This window comes from Podarcis vaucheri (genome assembly GCF_965113315.1).
Source record: "Podarcis vaucheri genome assembly, chromosome: 17".
In the NCBI taxonomy this organism is placed as follows: domain Eukaryota; kingdom Metazoa; phylum Chordata; class Lepidosauria; order Squamata; family Lacertidae; genus Podarcis; species Podarcis vaucheri.
The window spans coordinates 26972622-26993104 of record NC_138755.1 but is presented as its reverse complement, the minus strand read 5'-3'; the positions used below and the strand labels follow the sequence as shown (position 1 = coordinate 26993104).

The following is a 20483-nucleotide window of genomic DNA, read 5'->3' as shown; positions in this document are numbered from 1 at the left end:
TGGAGAAAAACCATGAAACAGTGGGAGAAAAACTTAATCTGTATTCCTGTTGAGTACCCTACTGAGTGAGATCCTACAGGTGCGTGCATGCATTGCACAGTATGTTTTAGCGTGCAGAGCGCATGGAGTTACACTGTGCTCTAGCCAGGAGTCTCTTGAAATAGGGAAGACCTTCCTATGCATGTACGCACACACAAACAATAATAATAATAATAATGGGCATTTTAGGAGCATGGAATAATTCGCACACCCTGGTTTCACATTCACAGCCCATTTCCTTCATTTAAGTGTCTTGAAAATGTTGGTTAAAAATGCCATCTTTCAGTACCCTGACAGCATCATGCCCTCCAACATTTCTCTGATGAAAATAGAGCCATATAATAATAATATTTATATCCCACCCATCTGACTGGGTTGCCCCAGCCACTCTGGGAGGCTTCCAACATATATAAAAACTATAATAAAACATTAAACATTAAAGAACTTCCCTAATACAGGGCCGCCTTCAGATGTCTTCTAAAGCTTGTACTGTATGTTTACTTATCTCCTCTGCTTGAGTGTCACATAACCTTCCAACATTTCTCTGATGAAAATAGGGATGCCCTAAGGAAAAGTGGGACATTCCGGCATCAAATCAGGACGGCTTTTGTAAATCCAGGTCTGTCCCTGGAAAATAGGGACACTTAGGGGGTGGCTCTAGGATTTACAGGAGGTTTACTTAAGTCTCCATCTGGGAATTTCTAAAACAATGAGCCACGTCGCTCAAAGACCTTTCGAGGCAGAAACAATCCCGACTGCTACAATCACCTTCCGCAGATAGGGGGAGAAACTCTCCTTTCCTTTTTATTTGTTAAGTGCTTTTGGTTTTTGTTTTCCCACCACCACCACCACTTCATTTTAGACGGGGCGGCGGGTCACCGAGGACAAGAGCAGACAGAACATCACTAAGCCATGGAAGTCAGCATGGAGGCAGGTCAGTTTTCCTTTCCCGTCTTGTGATGAGAATGCACATGGGGGTTCCCACCTCCCCCCCCAAAAAAAAACAGATTTCACAGGGAGAGGAACAACAACAGGGTGTCCTCACCTAAGACTTATCGTAACCTTGAGTTCATTTGCGCGTGGAGCAACTGGGGCTTCCCTGGGTCAGGGAAGAGAGCGCCTTGGAGGAGGAAAACGTGGGGCGGCAAATAAAATAAAACAAGAGAGCAAGCTGGCGGGCTGAGCAATGTGCTCAGCCTTTTCTAAATATAAAACCCGAGCAGGGTGGGGAAGGGTGTGCAAGGCAAGCGTGCGAGGCACATGCACACGCGGAGGGGAGAGTCGCGGGGCATCGAGCCCCGCCGTCGCCTCGACGGTGGTTGGCGTTTCAGGGGAGAGTCACACGAGAGGGAGGAGGAGGAGAAGGAGAAGAAGAAGGAAAGCAGCCCTTTTCTCTGCCTCTCTTTCCCTCCGCGGGCTCAACTCTCAGCAAGAGAAGCTCATACAGGGGGGGAAAGCGGGGTGACGTCGGTGGAAGGAAAGGGGGCGACGGGTGCGGAGCCCGGAGGGCGACCGGCTAAGCCTCCCTTCTTCTCCTCCCTTCTTTTTCCCACACCCCCCCAGCTGACAACATGGCTGCGGCCGCTAACGCTGCCCAGGACGAGCTGAGTAAGTGGGGGGCTCTGGCACAGAGAGGAGTTTGGGGAGGGGGATTTTTTTTGGTGTGGGGGGCAGAGGTGGGCTGACAAGTTTTAATTCCCCCTCCCCATAGTCTTCTAGTGGCTCCCTCTTTTTTTGTGGGGCTCCTTGCAGCAGGGGAGTGGCCGGGCCCTTCTTTATAGGGCGGGCGCCGGAGGAGGGCCCTGCACCCCGCTCGCTTTGGAGATCCTTGTTTCGCATGGGGGGGGGCAAATGTGGAGCCGGCAGAGGGGCAGGAGGAGGGGGTTTTGCCCCGAAAGGATGGGGGAGAGGAAGGGAAGGAGGGAGGAGGAGGAGGAAGCCGGGCGCCTAGGCCTCTGTTGTGCAAAGTCATATTAGGAAATTGAAAGTAACGCATCGGGGCGGAGGAGGCTTGGGGAGGGGGCGCGCAATATACTGTATATATCTATCTATATCGGTGCCCTGACACCCTTCTTCTTCCCACCCTGCTTTTTTAATATATATAAGCCCTTCTTTTGAAGAATCGTGTGTACGTGCGCTTCGTTATTCTCGATGGAAACGAGGCATGCTTGCCATAGATATGCTCCCGTTGGGGATTTGACGAATCCAAAGCCGCCCTCCCCCCCCCCTTATATTCTTCTGGGGCAGTAAATCCAAAGCGCCCACCCCCCATAACCCCCGGTTGATTTGATTCTTCCTGTCCTATCACACTGAAAAGTGCAGGCCAGGCGGCAATAATGACTTTGCTTTTCCGGGTTAGCATCCGGCTCTAGGGAGTCTCTTGGATCCACCTAGAATTGGGATGGTTTTTTGGAGGGTGGGGAGCTGGGGTGGGGGAGATCCTGTTAAGGGTCACCTTCCTTTCACCCCCCCCTCCTCCGTCTTTCAGACGTGGAGATGTTGGGGAAGGAAAGAGCATGTTGCCAGCGCGAGAGAAGCTTTTGATTTCCCAACGTGTCTTGCCTGGTGCAAGTCTCCTTCACCCCCACCCCCCATTGCCTTCCAAATTTAGTGCTTCTCTCTCTCTCTTTCAAACCCCCCCCCCCATGTTAAAGGGACCCAAGCCTTGCTCTGCTGGGGCGTGGAAGTAATTCTTTGTGACAGGAAATGCCTGCAGTTTGTGGCACTGAAGCAAGCTGGGAAATGTATTTTTCTTTTTCGTCTCATTGAAAATGGTTCTTTCACAATCTCCGCATGTTCCTGCTTCGTCCCTGCAGAAGAAATCCTAGAGGAACAGTGATGGGACTTGGTAGAAAGTCACGTTGTGGAATGTAATATTTATTTTGAGCAAAGATGCAGAGGCTGGGGCTGTAATTGTGATTTCTGTGGGGCTTGGGTGGAACATTCCCTTAATAAAACCTTCTGATCTCCGTTTCCTCCTTCAGGATATGTAATCCTGTCTGATCTTGAGTAAGCCTTCTCCGTGCCCCAATCCTTTGGTTTTCTTGGGTTTGAAATGACATGATTTGTCTCTGTACTTGTTCCAAAATGTTGGGAGGTGAAATGATACAGTACTTAGAAATGCTTAGCTCGTGAATTATTCCATTTCTGTTATGCTCCTCACCAGAACGGCTGACTTAAAGCATAAGTAAACTTTCTCTGCCTTCTGCCTAATTTACCTGCAGCATGTATTTTTAAAAGCAGTCTTAGCTGATACTTGATTTTGGAGACTTGGTGTAACAAAAATTATTTGTACATTTCAAACGTGTAAAGCAACCCACATACATGCAGTTTCCATCTGTGGCCTGGTTGTCACCTAACTTAACAGGTCCACTTAGCATGTTACATTAAGCCAAACCATGGCTAAGTGTGAAAGAGAAACACTGTGAGTACATGGAACAAAAATCTGAACCATTTTGCTCCTCTCCGGCTCTTTCTCCAACCGGAAGCTAAGCCATAATTTTGCTCGGTGTGATAAGTGAAATTGGACCCATGGTTTGCCTCACTTCAAACAAGCTGCAAGTTGTAGCTAAGGTTTGTTCTTGACCAGTACTGTACTCATGGTTTGTTTGCTGGGAGACAAACTATGTGTGTGGGTTCGCACATACCTAAACCTCCTTGTCTTATCTCTGGGTAATGCAGCAGTAGCAGGACTGGGACTGGAGTGAAGTGGCAGCAGTTTTATTTATGAATACCTGTCTGCTTGCTTGTTCACACTTAGTTTTGGTTTGGCTTAGTCTGAGAGGGGATGCATTGCTTAATGCCATATGCAATGCATTCAGAAGCACCTTTACTGGGAAGTGAGACCTACTAAGTTCTGTAGAAATTTACGTACATTCTGGTGGGTGTGCTTAGACTTGTAGTCCCTTTGAATCTATGACAGAGGTTTCAAAAACAACAGATGCTGCCACGATTGTTGCAATTGTTTTGTGAAAGTCCATGATGATGCTAAGTTTGAAATGAGGAATCGTGCCAGCACTTGAGTGGCGTGCACCTATCGCATGCGAGATTTGGAAAGTGTGTGTCACTGGCACCATTTGGTCAGTACTTTTGACATCTCTGATGAAAGGTGACACAACATCTTTTGACACGCCACCTCATGATTTTTATTAAATTTACAATTCCTTCATGAAATAGTGCTGACTGTTAAGCTGTTGAAATATTAAGCAGTTTATAAATGATAATAAAATAAATAAATACCAGCAATACTTCTCTTTCCTAGTGTGCCCTGTAATTTAATTATCACTGTTAAGTCTGCAGTTCAGGAAGGTTTGCAGCACAATTTCTTCCTAAGGCTATCAGTGGTTACTATTATTATTGTGATTACATTTATTTCCTGCCCTTCACAAGCAGGTCTTAGGGCAGTTTATAACAATTTTAAACAGTTAAAACATATTGCATTCACAAATATAGGGTGGGTCCTGAAAACGCACATCTCAAGTGCCGAATGGCTGTACTTTGCTTCCATGGTTGGAGGCAGTATACGCCCTGAGTTGAGTATACTGGGTGGCGCTGTGGTCTAAACCACTGAGCCTCTTGGACTTGCCGATCGGAAGGTCAGCGATTCGAATCTGCACAATGGAGTGAGTTCCCGTTGCTCTGTCCCAGCTCCTGCCAACCTAGCAGTTCAAAAGCATACCAGTGCAAGTAGATAAATAGGTACCGCTATAGCTGGAAGGTAAACGGCATTTCCGTGTGCTCTGGCACTTGTCACGGTGTCCGTTGCACCAGAAGCGGTTTAGTCATGCTGGCCACATGACCTGGAAAGCTGTCCGTGGACAAACACCAGCTCCCTTGACCTGAAAGCAAGATGAGCGTCACAACCCCATAGTCGCCTTTGACTGGACTTAACCGTCCATGGGTCCACTTACCTTTATCTTACTACCTGAGTACTAGTTGCTGGAAACTGCAGGTGAGGAGGGGGTGCTGTTGTGCTCAGGTCTTGATTGTGGCCTTCTAGTTGGTAACAGGTTGGCCATTGGTCTGATTCAGCAGGCGGCTCTTGTGTTCTCATGTTCCTGTGCTGCCTGGGTAGCATGAAGAGGAGCATAAATAGAGCATCCTTCAGTGCCTTCCTGTGCCTGAGTAGCTGCTTCTGGAAAATGGTGTAACACTGTTGTAGGAAGGAGCGACCCCATGGGGTCAAATCATGTGTCCTGGGGCTTCTCACATTGGTCCAGGAGCGCAGAAGTATTGTGTTGTACTAAAACAACCTTTGGAGGTCCATTTGTATCAGGAAAGTTCATTCGCTATTGATGCCCATCATACTCCACCCCTCCCTCCACCTTTCATGGTAAAATAAGTGTGTTTTTAAACATAGAAGATGGGTAGAAATGATGATAATAATACAAACAAGGATTTCTAAATTCACCTCTTCCTGGCAAATGTGCTCTTCTAACAAGGTTTTGGGGAGAAATCAGTACACCTTACTCTTTTGAAGCGTTTTAAATTACGCTGCCTTTAAAAGCTGGATTCTCAACTATGATTACAGTGTTTAAAGTTTGCAGTGCCCTTGCAAATTGATGTCCTCACTTTGAAATTGGATGCAAGTCATTATCCCAAACCACCTTGCAGAACATTACTGTTGCAAGCCCTGTAGTTGAAAATTCTGTTGTGTAAAAGGCCTGTTCTTTGTGGCCACATTCCACAGATAATATTGTGCTGACTAGACTTACCCTGAAATGCATCTGTCTTGGCAAGCCCCTGACAGACGGCTGCCTCCGTTCCGTAGTCAGTGTATCAACATGATGTAGTGAAGGTATCTGGATGTGGTACTATGAAAATCTTATCTAAGGGGCATTTATATGCCATTACTTTCACTGTTGGGGTACCCCTTTCTTACCCGGACTTTGAGAAAGTGATACAAACAAGACATCTGCACACATGTTTACCAAATGGAAGAAGCTACCACAAAAAAAAGAATAAGTTTGAAATTGGGGTTCATATCTGAAAAGAGGAAGTTACAGTTTTAGAAAATCAATAGGGTACTTATTTCACTCTGTGTGTTTTTTTTTTTTAAGTGCTGTGTGTATCAGTTTTCGGTGTCATTGTCAAAAGCTGAACCTGTGCTGGTATTGTATGGCTAGCCTGCTACAGGACATTCATTTTAAAGTATTGAGGGAGGGGAAGTCACAGAAGTTCAAGGAGCCAAAAGCTGTCGTGTGAAACAGGTGCTACATTCTAATAAAGTAGGATTTCTTATTTGGGATTTCTTCCAAATTTTTACATGAATATAATCCGCTCAAGGGATATGGAATATGGATTCCCTTTTTTCCAGACTGGTCCTTGTCTTGTTTCTTCAGACCCCGAAAATCACATTTGCTGTGTTTGGAGCCATTGAGCAAGCAGCTCATTCATAGCAGAAGCGCTTCATTAGATCAGGATTTTAGCTCATCCCTTCTTGTTGGGTGATTTGTATTCTTTGTTTTGCCATTTTATGACAACCTGTGATTAGCAATTTACCTATAGAACCTGAAAAAAGAAGTTGGTGGAGGTGCTAGCATTGTGTTCAGTGTAACATAGCACACAGGACCAGAAAAATGTAGAGATGCCATAATGTAAGGAATATATGTACGACTACATATTACTGTGTGCAATAGTATAGGAAAAAACCTATAAGAAGATAGGAAATATTATTTGGATGGCTTAACGTTTGAAGAGCAAGGGGTGTAGATAATAATATTTCACTTCTTGTCTTGAACCATGCTTCTCTTACACACCTATTTGTAGAACTGAAAAACTTAGATGAGAGTAATTTTCACTTCACTGTTGCAGAGAAACAAATAGTGTACTGCAAAGCAGTATGATGATAAGGAATGTGATAAGGAATAAGTATGACAGTGATTAATTGAGGAATCACCTGTTAACCAATTAAATCATAAAGGCCTTCAGAGATAACTTAAACTTTAATAAAAATGCTACCTTTTTTGTCTTGTGTCGGATGATCAGTACACCAGTACTTTAAAAAAATAAAGAAGTGTGTCATTAATTTATGGCCTAGCTGATTAAAATTGTTAATCAACAAGTGCTTTAGTTCATTGACATCCATTAAAACTCTTATTGCAATTGTTGGAATAGGCCATCATTTGGGCAAAAATGAAAGCTAGCATATGATGTAAAAGCAGTTTAACAATATTTTCTAGGAAGCTAGTGTTCTAGATGCCTGACCCACCTGTAAATGAGCCATTCCAAAAGCCTGTACTTTGGAAACAGTGAAATATTCTTTTCTTCATTGGAGCTTTTGGTATCTACTGTTAGGTATGGCTAGACCCATACGCGTGTAGGTGGAGGTTGTTTGTGTGTATATATATATAATTAATCCACACTGATTTATTGAGATTCGGCTGGCTACCAAGTAAATCAAATAAATCAAAATGGCCATTGGTGACCCTGTTGCTGACACAAATATTCTCATGTGGTAGTGTGAGCTGTAAAATTGTCTGTGCAGTGGAAACACTGGTTACTGATATCGGCCCCCAGTTTGTATGAGATATTTTGCTGGATTTCTTGCAGTGGGATAATTAAATAAATCCATTCTTGGCAACCAAAGAGCTTTGATTAAACAGTACTGTAATGCAGTTGGTCCATTTTATTTTAGTGGTGAATAAAGTAATATTGGGTTATATCTGTTTTGCTGTTTGTCATAGATTTTGCTAGTTTTTAATTCGTCTTCCCCCTTTCTTTTTCATAGATCAGCTTGAGCGTGTCTTTTTACGTCTTGGCCATGCAGAAACGGATGAGCAGTTGCAGAATATTATATCCAAATTCCTACCGCCTGTTCTTCTGAAGCTTTCCAGTACACAGGAAGGAGTACGTAAGAAGGTAAGTATAGACTCCCTGGGCACAGAAGCATATACAAAGACAATGATTAAAAATCCTCCCATATGTTAGTTTTAGATGCATGCAATTTATTCTGTTTGGAGCCTGCTTGTGTATCATCAGATTTGTTTTTAAAGTCAAGCTTTTATTTTGGGCTGGCAGCCTGAGTATTATTCAGGGATGTGTTCTGGGTCAAAAAAATATAAATGTTTGGTTCATTTTTTGGGGTTCGGGTTCAGATTGTCTCTCTGACTCAATAGTGCATTTGGGCAAAAATAATAACTCATTGGACTCATTCCTTTAAAAAATAGTTACATGAGATACCATATAGGTATTGCATTCACTTTCCTTTGGTATTCTAGAAATTATTAGCTCATTATAGCTTGGACTTTGACAATTGCAGAACCCAAATCGGTCAGATCCAAGATGATTATTTTCTCTCTTTCAGGTTATGGAATTGCTTGTTCACCTGAACAAACGTATCAAAAGTCGCCCCAAAATCCAGCTGCCGGTGGAGACTTTGCTGGTCCAGTACCAGGATCCTTCCGCGGTGTCCTTTGTTACAGTAAGTGACTTCTTTCAAAAGTTGTCAGCTGATGAAATATGAGGGCTTATTATAGTTAGAAACTTCATCCAGTTGTCTTAACTATTCTGTCATTTCAAAAACTCAAATAGTTATGCCACTGAAAATGGATGGAGGAGACATGCGTTGAATTAGTAACATCAGTAGATTCTCATGCATGACCTTTAACATTCAAATAAGACCCAGACTCGTTAGGAAGCCACTGGTCGGTCTTGCCCAGTCTTGTCTACTCTGACTACCTGTGGTTCTCTCAGGGATTCAGTTGGGAGTGTTTTCTAGCCCTACCTAGAGATGCCAGGGATTTAATTTGGGGCGTTCTGCATTCAGAGCACGTGCTCCATCCCTGAGTTACAGCCTGTTCCATTGACACAGAAGATACACAGGCATCTAGTTAAGAGCTTGATAACCCAAACTTTTAAACATTAAATACTAAAAATAGATAAATAGATTCATAGACTTCCTGGATTTTTTTGTCAGAATCTTGAGTGCTGATGATTGCCTGTATTCGTTTCTTTTGAGTGCCTGCCCCGTTTCATTGCCAAAATTATTCTCAGATTTAAAAAAACAAATTTCAGGGTGAGGCTGAAACTTTGGCAAGTCAGTGCAGTAGTTGATTGACGTTGGTTACACAGCCACCCAAATGTCTATGTAAAAGCTCAAAGATGGTTTGGAGGGCTTTTCCAGTTGATTGTGGCAGGACACAGAGGGGGACGCAATCTCTTAGGTTTTAATAGGCACTTTCCATTAAGGGCTTTAGCAGTCAAAGCTACAACCTTGAATTTTGCCTGGAGTGTTGATGTAAAGTGCTCCGAGCAACCTACGTCTGTTAGGAAATGGGCTTCTGCAATCAGCCCCATTAAGAGCACATCACTTTTGCTCAAGGCGAATCAGGTTATAGTACTTCTGAAGAACTGGACTGGTTGACTGCCAAATACAGCCATACCTTGGTTCTCAAACGCCTTGGTACGCATACGTTTTGGCTCCCGAATGCCAAAAACCCGGAAGTAAGTGTTCTGGTTTTCGAACGTTCTTTGGAACCCGAACGTCATGATGCGGCTTCCGATTGAATGCAGGAAGCTCCTGCAGCAAATTAGAAGTCGCACCTTGGTTTTCGAACATTTTCAGAAGTTGAACGGAATTCCGGAACGGATTATGTTTGAGAACCAAGATACAACTGTATGGGGATTGTGATGGCGTTTGCCAATAAGATTATTCTGCACAGATTTCTTAAACCTTTGTTACTGTTGCATGTCGCTGTTGCTTTGAAGTGGTTCTGTGTAGATTTATCTTGTACTTTTGCAGAATTTCACCATAATATACGTTAAGATGGGTTACCCTCGTTTGCCTGTGGAAAAGCAATGTGAGCTTGCTCCCACTCTCCTTACTGCAATGGAAGGAAAACCTCAACCCCAGCAAGACAGGTATGATGTTCTAAGCATACAACTTCTTTTGTATTGTCTTAATTTTAATTGTCCCCCCAAAAAAAATTTAAAAAAAAATTGATGTCCTTTAATGGGTCTGACTGAATTTTAGACTGCAATTACATGTTGAGAAAAATCTTGCGGTACAACCTTTAGGGGGCTCTTCCACTTCAAGTTTAGACATTAGAGGAGAGGGTGTTGCGTGGTTTGGTTGTTTCCCGATGTGGAAATATCTCTTGTGTGCAGAAAACTAATAGGAGGAAGGCTAAGGGTAGAAATCAGAATAGCACTATGGAGATCATCCCATCTTTCTGCTTGTCTAATGGAAATGTCTCCCCTCTCCTGTCCCCATATGTTGTTCGCCGAACCCCAACGGAACTGTTTTGTGGAGAACTTGAGGAGAGGAGAGGAGGAAAGACATATTGAACTAGTGGGACTCATTATGCTGTCTCCCAGTAGCACAACTTTGTTGTTCGGTTCAGAGTTTAGTCTAGAATGATCTCCTTCATTTTCTCAGACAGGGAATTTTTGTTGTTGTTGTTGTTGTCAAGAGGCATACTCAACTTCTGCATCACAGGCACTTCTGGACATGTGGACTTTAGAACTGATATTGCTTCATTTGTTAAGCAACATTTCTACGTATATGGATTAATCATAATCTTGGTTATGATCTTTTGAGCTACAAATGGCCATTGGATTGAGTTAATTTCAGTGGAGTTTTGAAAATGCAGTTCCATTGGGATTAGTTGTTCTGTAGAAAGAGAAGCGTAATTTTTATGTGGACTATATTGCTTGAAGCTCCTGATTCTAGATTTAGAAAATGCACATCAAACTAAGAGTGGTTTTTTAAATAGCCTCTGAACATTTTCAGCATTTGCTTTGGGTGGACATGAATTTGCTTTCACTCTCAGTGTTCATTGTGATAGGTATCAAGTGAAAACTAATAGATCATGAAGGCATGTTTCACAGTGGCAGTAAATATAATTGTTTTTCAGCCTAATGCACCTTCTAATACCAACCCTTTTTCACATGAAATACCCTGTTGAACCTCTGAAAGCAGCTTCTCCGTTTAATCTTGCCGAGAAACCAAAGACTGTGCAGCTGCTCTTGGATTTTATGTTAGATGTCCTCCTTATGCCTTATGGGTAAGTAATGTTGCAGTTCAGCCATTGCTGTTTCTGTTCTCATACAAGTGTGTGGCCAGTATTGCCAAGATCACAAAATGGGCTAGGGTTTGAAAACTCTCATATTTAAAATGCTTTCCTTCACAGTGTATGGTTAAAGACTATATAGTAGTTGAAGAGACTATTGCATAACAAGAGTTTTCCAGTTTCTTGTTGATTAACTACTGTTCTCAATATTGAATGTTCTCTAAAACTTCACTTCTTTGAAATTAAACCGATGCCTGATAACTTTTAAGTTTCTTTATTTATAGCAATGATATTAATATTTTGGAAGAATTGTTGCCTTTTTGTATACATTGTACTTGTTTCTGAGCTGTTTAATTACTTTGTAGTAGGGTTTTATGGTAACACTTGGTATATGTAAGTCTCTTTTCTTGTTTGCGTTTTCATTCATTAGACAAAAAAGTAGGCTCTCAAGATGTGTTTGAGTGATACTTTCTTCCCAAAGGAATATGGAATAAGTTCCTTGGAGTTTGCTGGAGGACGGGACTGCTGGCCTGTCCCCTGCTGTGCTGCAGTGCCACCTCTGCAGATGACTAGAGAGGGGATTGCAGTTGCCTACTCTGGTGAAGTTTTTCCATCTGAACAACTTGTTACTGGCACATCCTGCGGCTGTTCACTAGCTCACCAGCCCTCACCTGGGAATCCGAATTCCCCCAAAAATATCCTCACGTGTTTTCCTTCTTCCTCTAGATACGTGTTGAATGAATCCCAGAGTCGCCAAAGTGTCCCAGCTGGACAGGGCTCTTCTTCATCAAGTGGTTCCGGAGTTTCTGGGATCCCTCAGCCTCCTCCAGGAATGAGCTTTTACGTGGCCAAGCGGGTAATCGGGGACAGCCCATGGACGCCGGAACAGCTGGAACAGGTAAAGCAAATGCGTCGCAGTGCAAGGCTGTGTCCGAGATGGGTGCAGATATCGCCAAATGCATGCATGCAAACTTGGGAGCCTGATATTTGATTGCATTCTCTTCCCCTGAACCCGGCTTTGCATTCACTCAAGTGAGATCTAATGGTAGGGGGAATTTGAAGCCATTTGAAGCCTGGCTCACTCGTGATCTAGTTACAAAGGTGACCATATAAAATACAAAAGGTTGTCTCCAATGTTAGCTCTACCTAGCACAGACCTATTAAAATGGGTGAACACAACTAACTCTCAGGCCCATTAATTTCACTGGGCTTAGTTTGGTACAACCCAAAATATCAGAGGGACAAAGAAACAATAGTGCATGCATGCGGGTGGCGCTGTGGTCTAAACCACTGAGCCTCTTGGGCTTGCCAATCGGAAGGTCGGCGGTTTGAATCCGTGTTATGGGATGAGCTCCCGTTGCTCTGTCCCAGCTCCTGCCAATCTAGCAGTTTGAAAGCATGCCAGTGCAAGTAGATAAATAGGTACAGCTGTGGCCGGAAGGTAAACGGTGTTTCTGTGCACTCTGGTTTCCGTCACAGTGTCCTGTTGTGCCAGAAGTGGTTTAGTCATGACCCAGAAAGCTGCCTGTGGACAAATGCCGGCTCCCTTGGCCTGAAAGCGAGATGAGCGCTGCACCCCATAGTCGCCTTTGACTGGATTTAACTGTCCAGGGGTCCTTTACCTTTTTTATTTTAAACCTTATTATGAGAGAGAATGTTCAGAAACCCTTCCTGCTTATCTGGTAGCTGCAAATCTAGCCCAAACCACCTTGCCAGCCCTAATAATAGTACAGTGGTACCCCGCAAGACGAACGCCTCGCAAGACGGAAAACCCGCTAGACGAAAGGGTTTTCCGTTTTGGAGGCGCTTCGCAAAACGAATTTCCCTATGGGCTTGCTTCGCAAGACGAAAGCCCATAGGGAAATCTCCGGGGACCTCTTTTAAATGCTAGCGGTGGGGAGCAAAGCCTTTCCCCCCCCCTCCGGCCTTCAGAAGAGGTCCAGGAAGGCTGGCGGGGGCCAAAAGGCTTTGCTCCCCAGCGCCAGCATTTGAAAAGCAGTCCAGGATAGCAGGGAAGCGCTTCCTGCTATCCCGGACGGCTTTTGAAGGCAGGAGAGATCCGCGAAGCCTGGGCGCGCTGCACGCAGGCTTCGGCATGCCGGCAAGTCTCCGCCAGCAGCGGCAGCGCTGCCGCTGCTGGCAGAGAGATCCGCGAAGCCTGGGCGCGCTGCGCGCAGGCTTCGGCATGCCGGCAAGTCTCCGCCAGCAGCGGCAGCGCTGCCGCTGCTGGCAGAGAGATCCGCGAAGCCTGGGCGCGCTGCGCGCAGGCTTCGGCATGCCGGCAAGTCTCCGCCAGCAGCGGCAGCGCTGCCGCTGCTGGCGGAAAGGTCCGGGAAGCCTGGGCCGGACAGCTTTTGAAGGCAGGCGGGGGGAGCAAAGACTTTCGCCCCCGCCAGCCTTCAGAAGAGGTCCAGGACCTGTTCCGAAGTGGGGAGGGGGGGCGGGGACACCTGGCCCCGCCGCCCCACTTCGGAAAGCTGTTCCGAAGTGGGGAGGTGGGGCGGGGACACCTGGCCCCGCCGCCCCACTTCGGAAAGCTGTTCCGAAGTGGGGCGGGGGGGCGGGGACACCTGGCCCCGCCGCCCCACTTCGGAAAGCTGTTCCGAAGTGGGGAGGTGGGGCGGGGACACCTGGCCCCGCCGCCCCACTTCGGAAAGCTGTTCCGAAGTGGGGCGGGGGGGCGGGGACACCTGGCCCCGCCGCCCCACTTCGGAAAGCTGTTCCGAAGTGGGGAGGGGGGGCGGGAACACCTGCCCCCGCCGCCCCACTTCGGAAAGCTGTTCCGAAGTGGGGCGGGGGGGGCGGGGACACCTGGCCCCTCCGCCCCACTTCGGAAAGCTGTTCCGAAGTGGGGAGGTGGGGCGGGGACACCTGGCCCCGCCGCCCCACTTCGGAAAGCTGTTCCGAAGTGGGGCGGGGGGGGGGCGGGGACACCTGGCCCCGCCGTCCCACTTCGGAAAGCTGTTCCGAAGTGGGGAGGTGGGGCGGGGATACCTGGCCCCGCCGCCCCACTTCGGAAAGCTGTTCCGAAGTGGGGAGGGGGGGCGGGAACACCTGCCCCAGCCGCCCCACTTCGGAAAGCTGTTCCGAAGTGGGGCGGGGGGGCGGGGACACCTTCTGAAGGCGGGCAGGGGGCGAAAGTCTTTGTCCCCCCTGCCTGCCTTCCCAGGGGCTTTTAAATCGCCCCGGACAGCGGAGAAGTCCTCCGCTGTCCGGAGCGATTTTAAAATGCCGCCCGCCAGCATTTTAAGATCGCCCCGCACAGCGGAGAAGTCCTCCGCTGTCCCAGGGTTTTTTAAAATGCTGGGGGTGGGAAGAAAAGCCCTTGTCCCCCCCCCCCCAGCCTTCAGAAGAGGTCCGGGGACAGACTGTCCCCGGACCTGGCCTGAAGGTGGTTTCCCTAGGAACGCATTAATTGATTTTCAATGCATTCCTATGGGAAACCGTGCATCGCAAGATGAAAAAACCGCAAGACGAAGAGAATTGCGGAACGAATTAATTTCGTCTTGCGAGGCACCACTGTACTTTACCGTCACTGGGGGTATTTTATGGTTTACCCCATTAACACTCTCATAGCATAGCCTATGATAAACTGACCATCCACCCTTATCTGGCTCTACCATCCTGCAATTAAACACATAAAAGAATCTCAGTCCTCGTTATTGCAATTTGAAGATCGTGTTCCTGAATAGACTGACGGATTTCCCTCCTTTCCCCCTCCCTTTGCATTGCCTGGCAGTGTAAACTGGGCATTGTGAAGTTCATCGAAGCTGAGCAGGTGCCTGAACTTGAAGCTATCATACACCTGGTCATCGCCTCCAGTGACACAAGGCACAGTGTAGCCACTGCAGCAGACCTTGAACTCAAAAGCAAGCAAAGGTAATTACTTGGAATTTTTCTTTAAAAAATAGGAACCAGTTGCTACACATTTACATGTCAGCTTGTAAGCCAAAGGCCTATCTAAATAAATAAAAAATGGCTTTGCCTACCCCACTAAGTCAGGTCTCCTTTAGAACTCATTTGACGTAGGAGAGGGAGCTCACAGCAATTTTAGACTCAGTAAGTGTGATATTTAAGTCTGCTTCTGGAAGGAATGGAGGAAGGAGGAATTAAAAGTAAATGCTATGTAATTATCATTAATCCTATGACCTTACCAAATATTTATCCTTTTTGACACATTCTTTAGTTTGATTGACTGGAACAATCCAGCCATCATCAACAGGATGTATAAAGTGTACCTTGGGGACATACCACTAAAAACCAAGGAGGTAAGACTTGCTTTCCTAGCTCCACGTTCCTTTTTTGATTCATGTGAACTAGACATTTCCATCTAGATACAAAAAGCAAGCCATTAAAGACATTGCTGTTCCATATTAAGACCTCTTTGAATGGAGGTTTTGCATGTGTGCAAAGAACCAGATGCAAATAAAGCGCTATGTAAGCCTCATCCGTTGCCGCAAGAAGAAAGTTAATCCTTAAAAAAAAAAAAGATAAGAATTTGTCACGTCCCCATGAGTATTAAAGAAAGGTCAGAACTCATGAGATCATTTTGCAGTTTAAACGGATTTGATACACAGTACACAAGAAATAGAAATTACGTCTTCACACAAGGCACAATTGATTTTATGGAATTCAGGGCCGCTCTTAATTTAAATAGCTTTGAAAGAGAATTTGACAAATTAATAAGTAGCGGCAGCTGTTGGCCATAAGAGAAGTGCCAAGTTCAGAGTGACTCTGGGGAAGGGCTGTTATTTTCACATACTTGTGCTCTTCTCTGGGCCTAAGTCATGGCCGCTGGTGTGTTCACAAGATTAATAAGTAAATGAGTGGAACTTTTCACACCAGCCTCTAGTATGGAGATTTACAATCGCTTAAAACTGTTGTGAATAGAAATTCATGGAAGCATTTTGCTGCCTTGCTAAGCATGCTTACTACAAATGAAGTCCTACAGTGGGAATAACTTTTGAGTAAACATGCTTAGGATTGCCTTGACGATCATTAGCTTTATGCCTTTCCTGAAGTCACCCTTAACCCCTTATTTGTTCATAACAGGGAGCTGTTCTGAAACCAGAATTGAAACGTGATCCAGTCAGCACACGGGTAAAATTAAAGATAGTCCCTCATCTTTTGCGCTCCAGGCAAGCTGCAGAAACGTTTCCTGCAAATATTCAGGTAATGTCTTCACCTCATGATTCTCAGCCTCTTTGAATCCAGGCCTTAACACTCTGGCTGTAACTGTCACCTTACATCATGGGCAGTGGCGGTTACCGGATCGTTTTGTTTTGTTTTTATTTTATTTATTAATACATTTATATTCCACCTTCCCCTCCCTATTTCATTCACACAACAGCCACGTGAGAGAGGTTAGGCTGGGAGACATGGAGTGGCCTAAGGTTGCCACCCATCAAGCTTTGGGGCGGAGTGGGGATTTGAACCCTGGTCTCCCATGTCCTAGTCCAGCCTTCAAAGAACTATATGACACTAGCTCAAGGAGTGTGATACTTGGACTAATGCTATACAATAAAGCTTTTTGGGTACTGGATCTGAGAGCACTTCTATGCTAAACAAGACTGGGTGCAGTGAAGTGTCGCATACAAGATACCTTTTTTAAGAGCAATTTATGTTAGGCACTGTTTTTCATGAACTACTACTGATTTTTTTTAAAAAAAAAACAATAATAATTTGATAGAATATGATCTTTAGTGAGACACAGAAAACTTTGAGAGGATTTTTTTAATGTCGCTCCATAAACATTCAGTTCCTAATTATGCCTCCTTTCATAAATAGGGCAGATAGGTTCAGAAAATAACTAGAAATAATATTGACTGTTTCTAATGAGCTATTTTGTTCTGTTAGGTGGTCTACGATGGACTTTTTGGTGCAAATACCAATGCAAAACTGAGAACCCTGTCTCTTCAATTTGTGCATCATATTTGTGTAATGTAAGTACTTTAATATTGGTCATGCCGCCATATGCGGAAACATATTAATGGGAAATGGAATATAGAGATAAGCCTGAAGATTTATGTTTCTGAGGGTTTTGTCCTCTTGAGCAACAATATGGCACTATGCCACCAGGAGAGATTTATTACTATTATTTTAATATTCTATTTTATTTCATACGCTGCGCTTTTAGTCCTGACAAATAAGAAAAATAAAAGAGTATATTAGTTGGATTAAAACTATGTTAAGGTGGAGAGTAAAGTTTAGTTGGATACAACCTGAAAACTAAAACACAGCAAAGCAATGTAGAATATTAAAATAACAAAAACACATGAAATTGGCAGAAGGATACCTAAAAACTGCTACATTAGTACAGTGTTACAACCTAAATGCTTCCTTGGAGAGTTAGGTTTTCATTGGATACCGAAAAGTGAGCAGTGACTGGGGCCAATCAAGCTTTCATTTGGGAGGGTGTGGCACAAGATCTTGTTCTATATCAGGGATGTCCAACAGGTTGATCGCTATCTATGGGTTGATCCCTGGGAAGTTTTGGTAGATCACTTTCGATCGCTGGCTCCTCCATCTGGCCCCAGTCCCTTTGCCCCGCCCTCTAGAAGCTCAACAACTTTGACCTGAAACCCTGCCCCCCCAAAAAACCGGGAAGTTATTCCTAAAAAAAACCTCAACAACTTTGACCTGAACCCCAAAAGAAGGGGTCGATCACTGCCAGTTTTTAATTGTGTGAGTAGTTCGCAGTCTCTTGGAAGTTGGTCACCCCTGTTCTATATCAAGGAAAACCCGTGGCTATAAGGATGTTGTCAGGGGCAGGGGAGGAAGCCAGGGGGATACAGAGAGCCTCTGGCGTTCCTGAGGAGCGATGGAGAAAGCCACACCTCCAGTGGAGCAGAGTGGGAAGCGGGGAGCCAAGCGAGGGGAGGGCTCGAAGATGCTACTGAGAGCCCAAGCGCCTCACCTAGCCCTGCTGGCCAGAAGGCAGACATGCTGTTTCCGTGAAACGTAAGGAGGGAAGGCGGAGATTTGGGGTGTCTAAGTTCTTATGTTGGGGGAGAAACCAGAAGAGGCCGCTCCAGGAATCTTGTCAGTGACTAAGACAGACATGAACTTTGTGTTTCTGCACTGTATATAGTTTGCACCAATAAAACCTGTAAAAGACTAGTTACTCACGAGCAACCACCACCAGCACCTGACAGATGTCTTATTTAAAAATACATCAAAACCTTTAATCTTCCATGTGTTGCATTTCAGTTGCCCGGATGGTAAGATAAAGCCACTGGGCCCGATGCTCCTGAATGGATTGACAAAACTGATTAATGAGTATAAAGAGGTGAGTTCAAAGGCTATTTCTAAAGAGGGACTTCAGTCGAGGAGTCCATCCACATGCCCATTTTTTTTGTATCTGGGGGAGTCACTTCATATTTGCTATAGCTAGAACCAAGAAAGAGAACAAGGAGGAGCCTGCAGTGCAACAATTCACTGACAAACAAGATGAATTTTAACAGGGAGAAATGTAAAGTATTGCACTTGGGCAAAAAAAATGAGAGACACAAATACAAGATGGGTGACACCTGGCTTGAGAGCAGTACATGTGAAAAGGATCTAGGAGTCTTGGTTGACCACAAACTTGACATGAGCCAACAGTGTGACACGGCAGCTAAAAAAGCCAATGCAATTCTGGGCTGCATCAATAGTATAGCATCTAGATCAAGGGAAGTAATAGTGCCACTGTATTCTGCTCTGGTCAGACCTCACCTGGAGTACTGTGTCCAGTTCTGGGCACCACAGTTCAAGAAGGACACTGACAAACTGGAACATGTCCAGAGGAGGGCAACCAAAATGGTCAAAGGCCTGGAAACGATGCCTTATGAGGAACGGCTAAGGGAGCTGGGCATGTTTAGCCTGGAGAAGAGGAGGTTAAGGGGTGATATGATAGCCATGTTCAAATATATAAAAGGATGTCATATAGAGGAGGGAGAAAGGTTGTTTTCTGCTGCTCCAGAGAAGCGGACACGGAGCAATGGATCCAAACTACAAGAAAGAAGATTCCACCTAAACATTAGGAAGAACTTCCTGACAGTAAGAGCTGTTCGACAGTGGAATTTGCTGCCAAGGAGTGTGGTGGAGTCTCCTACTTTGGAGGTCTTTAAGCAGAGGCTTGACAACCATATGTCAGGAGTGCTCTGATGGTGTTTCCTGCTTGGCAGGGGGTTGGACTCTATGGCCCTTGTGGTCTCTTCCAATTCTATGATTCTATAAGAATGTTCCTCTTTAGGGTTCCAGCCATGCATTCTCTCAAAACAGGCCATTTGGTCCCCTTTCCCATTTCTGTTTTTTGCTCATTCATCTTTCTATGGCTATTGAGCATACTCTGTCCTCATTGGGCTATTGATTTTTCGTTGTTTCTTTCCATTTTGGCTCCATTTCTTTTGGCTGCCACCGCCTGGGTTTCCTAGTGAAAGTAGGTTTGGGGTTCTGTCCTGGACCGACAAGGGCGTCTCTGTCTGCATTCCTGGGTATGGTTTGGCACACTCAAGTTTCGCTAAAAAAATAAACATGCTTTACACTAATGTAAATAGCCCGTGTTTGATACCTGCAGCCACAATTCCACAGGGTGTGTTCAGCTCTGGTGGCCTGATCCTCCTCCTTCCTTGCAGCAGCACACGTGTGTAACACCAGCAGATCCAAGGGGTTCTTGGAAGTCATTTCCTGTCTAGGAGGTTTTGGCAGCTGGCCAGAGCAGATGCAGAATCTCTAAGCCACCAATCTGCAGGCTGTGTGCAGGCCTGGGGGTGTTCAAGTACTCTGCCCAATCTTCTCATGCACGGTTAGGGAATAATAGGATAAACTACCTGCCCTGTTTCATGGGTATGATGCTCCCACCTCTGTGACTGCCAGAGATCCACATGTGAGTGTAGTAGTAGTAGTAGTAGTAATAATAATAATAGTGTATGTATAGCCTGCCCATATGGCTGGGTTTCCCCAGCCACTCTGGATGGCTCCCCACATAATAATAATAATAATAATAATAATAATAATAATGCGATAAAACATCAAACATTAAAAACTTCCCTAAACAGGGCTGCCTTGGATCATTTGAATAGTGTTTCTTCTGTCATATGTAAGTCCAAATTATACAAGTGATATATTGGGCTTGCACTGCCCAAACCTACGTGCTGTTTCAAGCTCTTGTCATGGTGCCTTATTGTATCTGCAATTTTCCAAGGCTCCTTTTTCCTTCTTGACAAATAAAATTAAAGGAACGAGAAGTAGTTTCACTGCCATATGTTGTGATTTTTCATCTCTGCGTGAAGAACACAGTCCCATCTGTTCCTTCACTCAGAAATGGCTCGCTGTAGATGATTATTGTATTTTTGGAACTTTTGTGTCTCTGAAACCTTTATTGTTAGAGAAAAAGTGGGAAGGATGATGTAAAATGCAAGTGTAATAGTTGGGGATAAAGGGCAATGAAAA

General features: G+C 45.0%; 1 protein-coding gene across 5 annotated transcripts in view; it reads left to right on the top strand.

Annotated features, from left to right (window-relative positions):
• Window positions 1–826: 826 nt before the first annotated feature.
• Window positions 827–20483, top strand: part of ECPAS (Ecm29 proteasome adaptor and scaffold) — a 65885-nt gene continuing 46228 nt past the window's right edge. For 3 of the 5 annotated variants that reach the window (XM_082204520.1, XM_082204517.1, XM_082204518.1), the window contains exons 1-11: window positions 1482–1647; window positions 7769–7899; window positions 8345–8461; window positions 9782–9900; window positions 10896–11045; window positions 11778–11949; window positions 14791–14930; window positions 15238–15319; window positions 16104–16223; window positions 16908–16993; window positions 18261–18339. In XM_082204520.1, coding sequence (XP_082060646.1) covers window positions 1611–1647; window positions 7769–7899; window positions 8345–8461; window positions 9782–9900; window positions 10896–11045; window positions 11778–11949; window positions 14791–14930; window positions 15238–15319; window positions 16104–16223; window positions 16908–16993; window positions 18261–18339 — 1233 coding nt within the window. In that variant the 5' untranslated portion in view covers window positions 1482–1610. Of the gene's footprint in view, window positions 974–1481; window positions 1648–7768; window positions 7900–8344; window positions 8462–9781; window positions 9901–10895; window positions 11046–11777; window positions 11950–14790; window positions 14931–15237; window positions 15320–16103; window positions 16224–16907; window positions 16994–18260; window positions 18340–20483 lie in introns of those variants that run through there. The other 2 variants (XM_082204519.1, XM_082204521.1) reach the window with 2 other exon arrangements.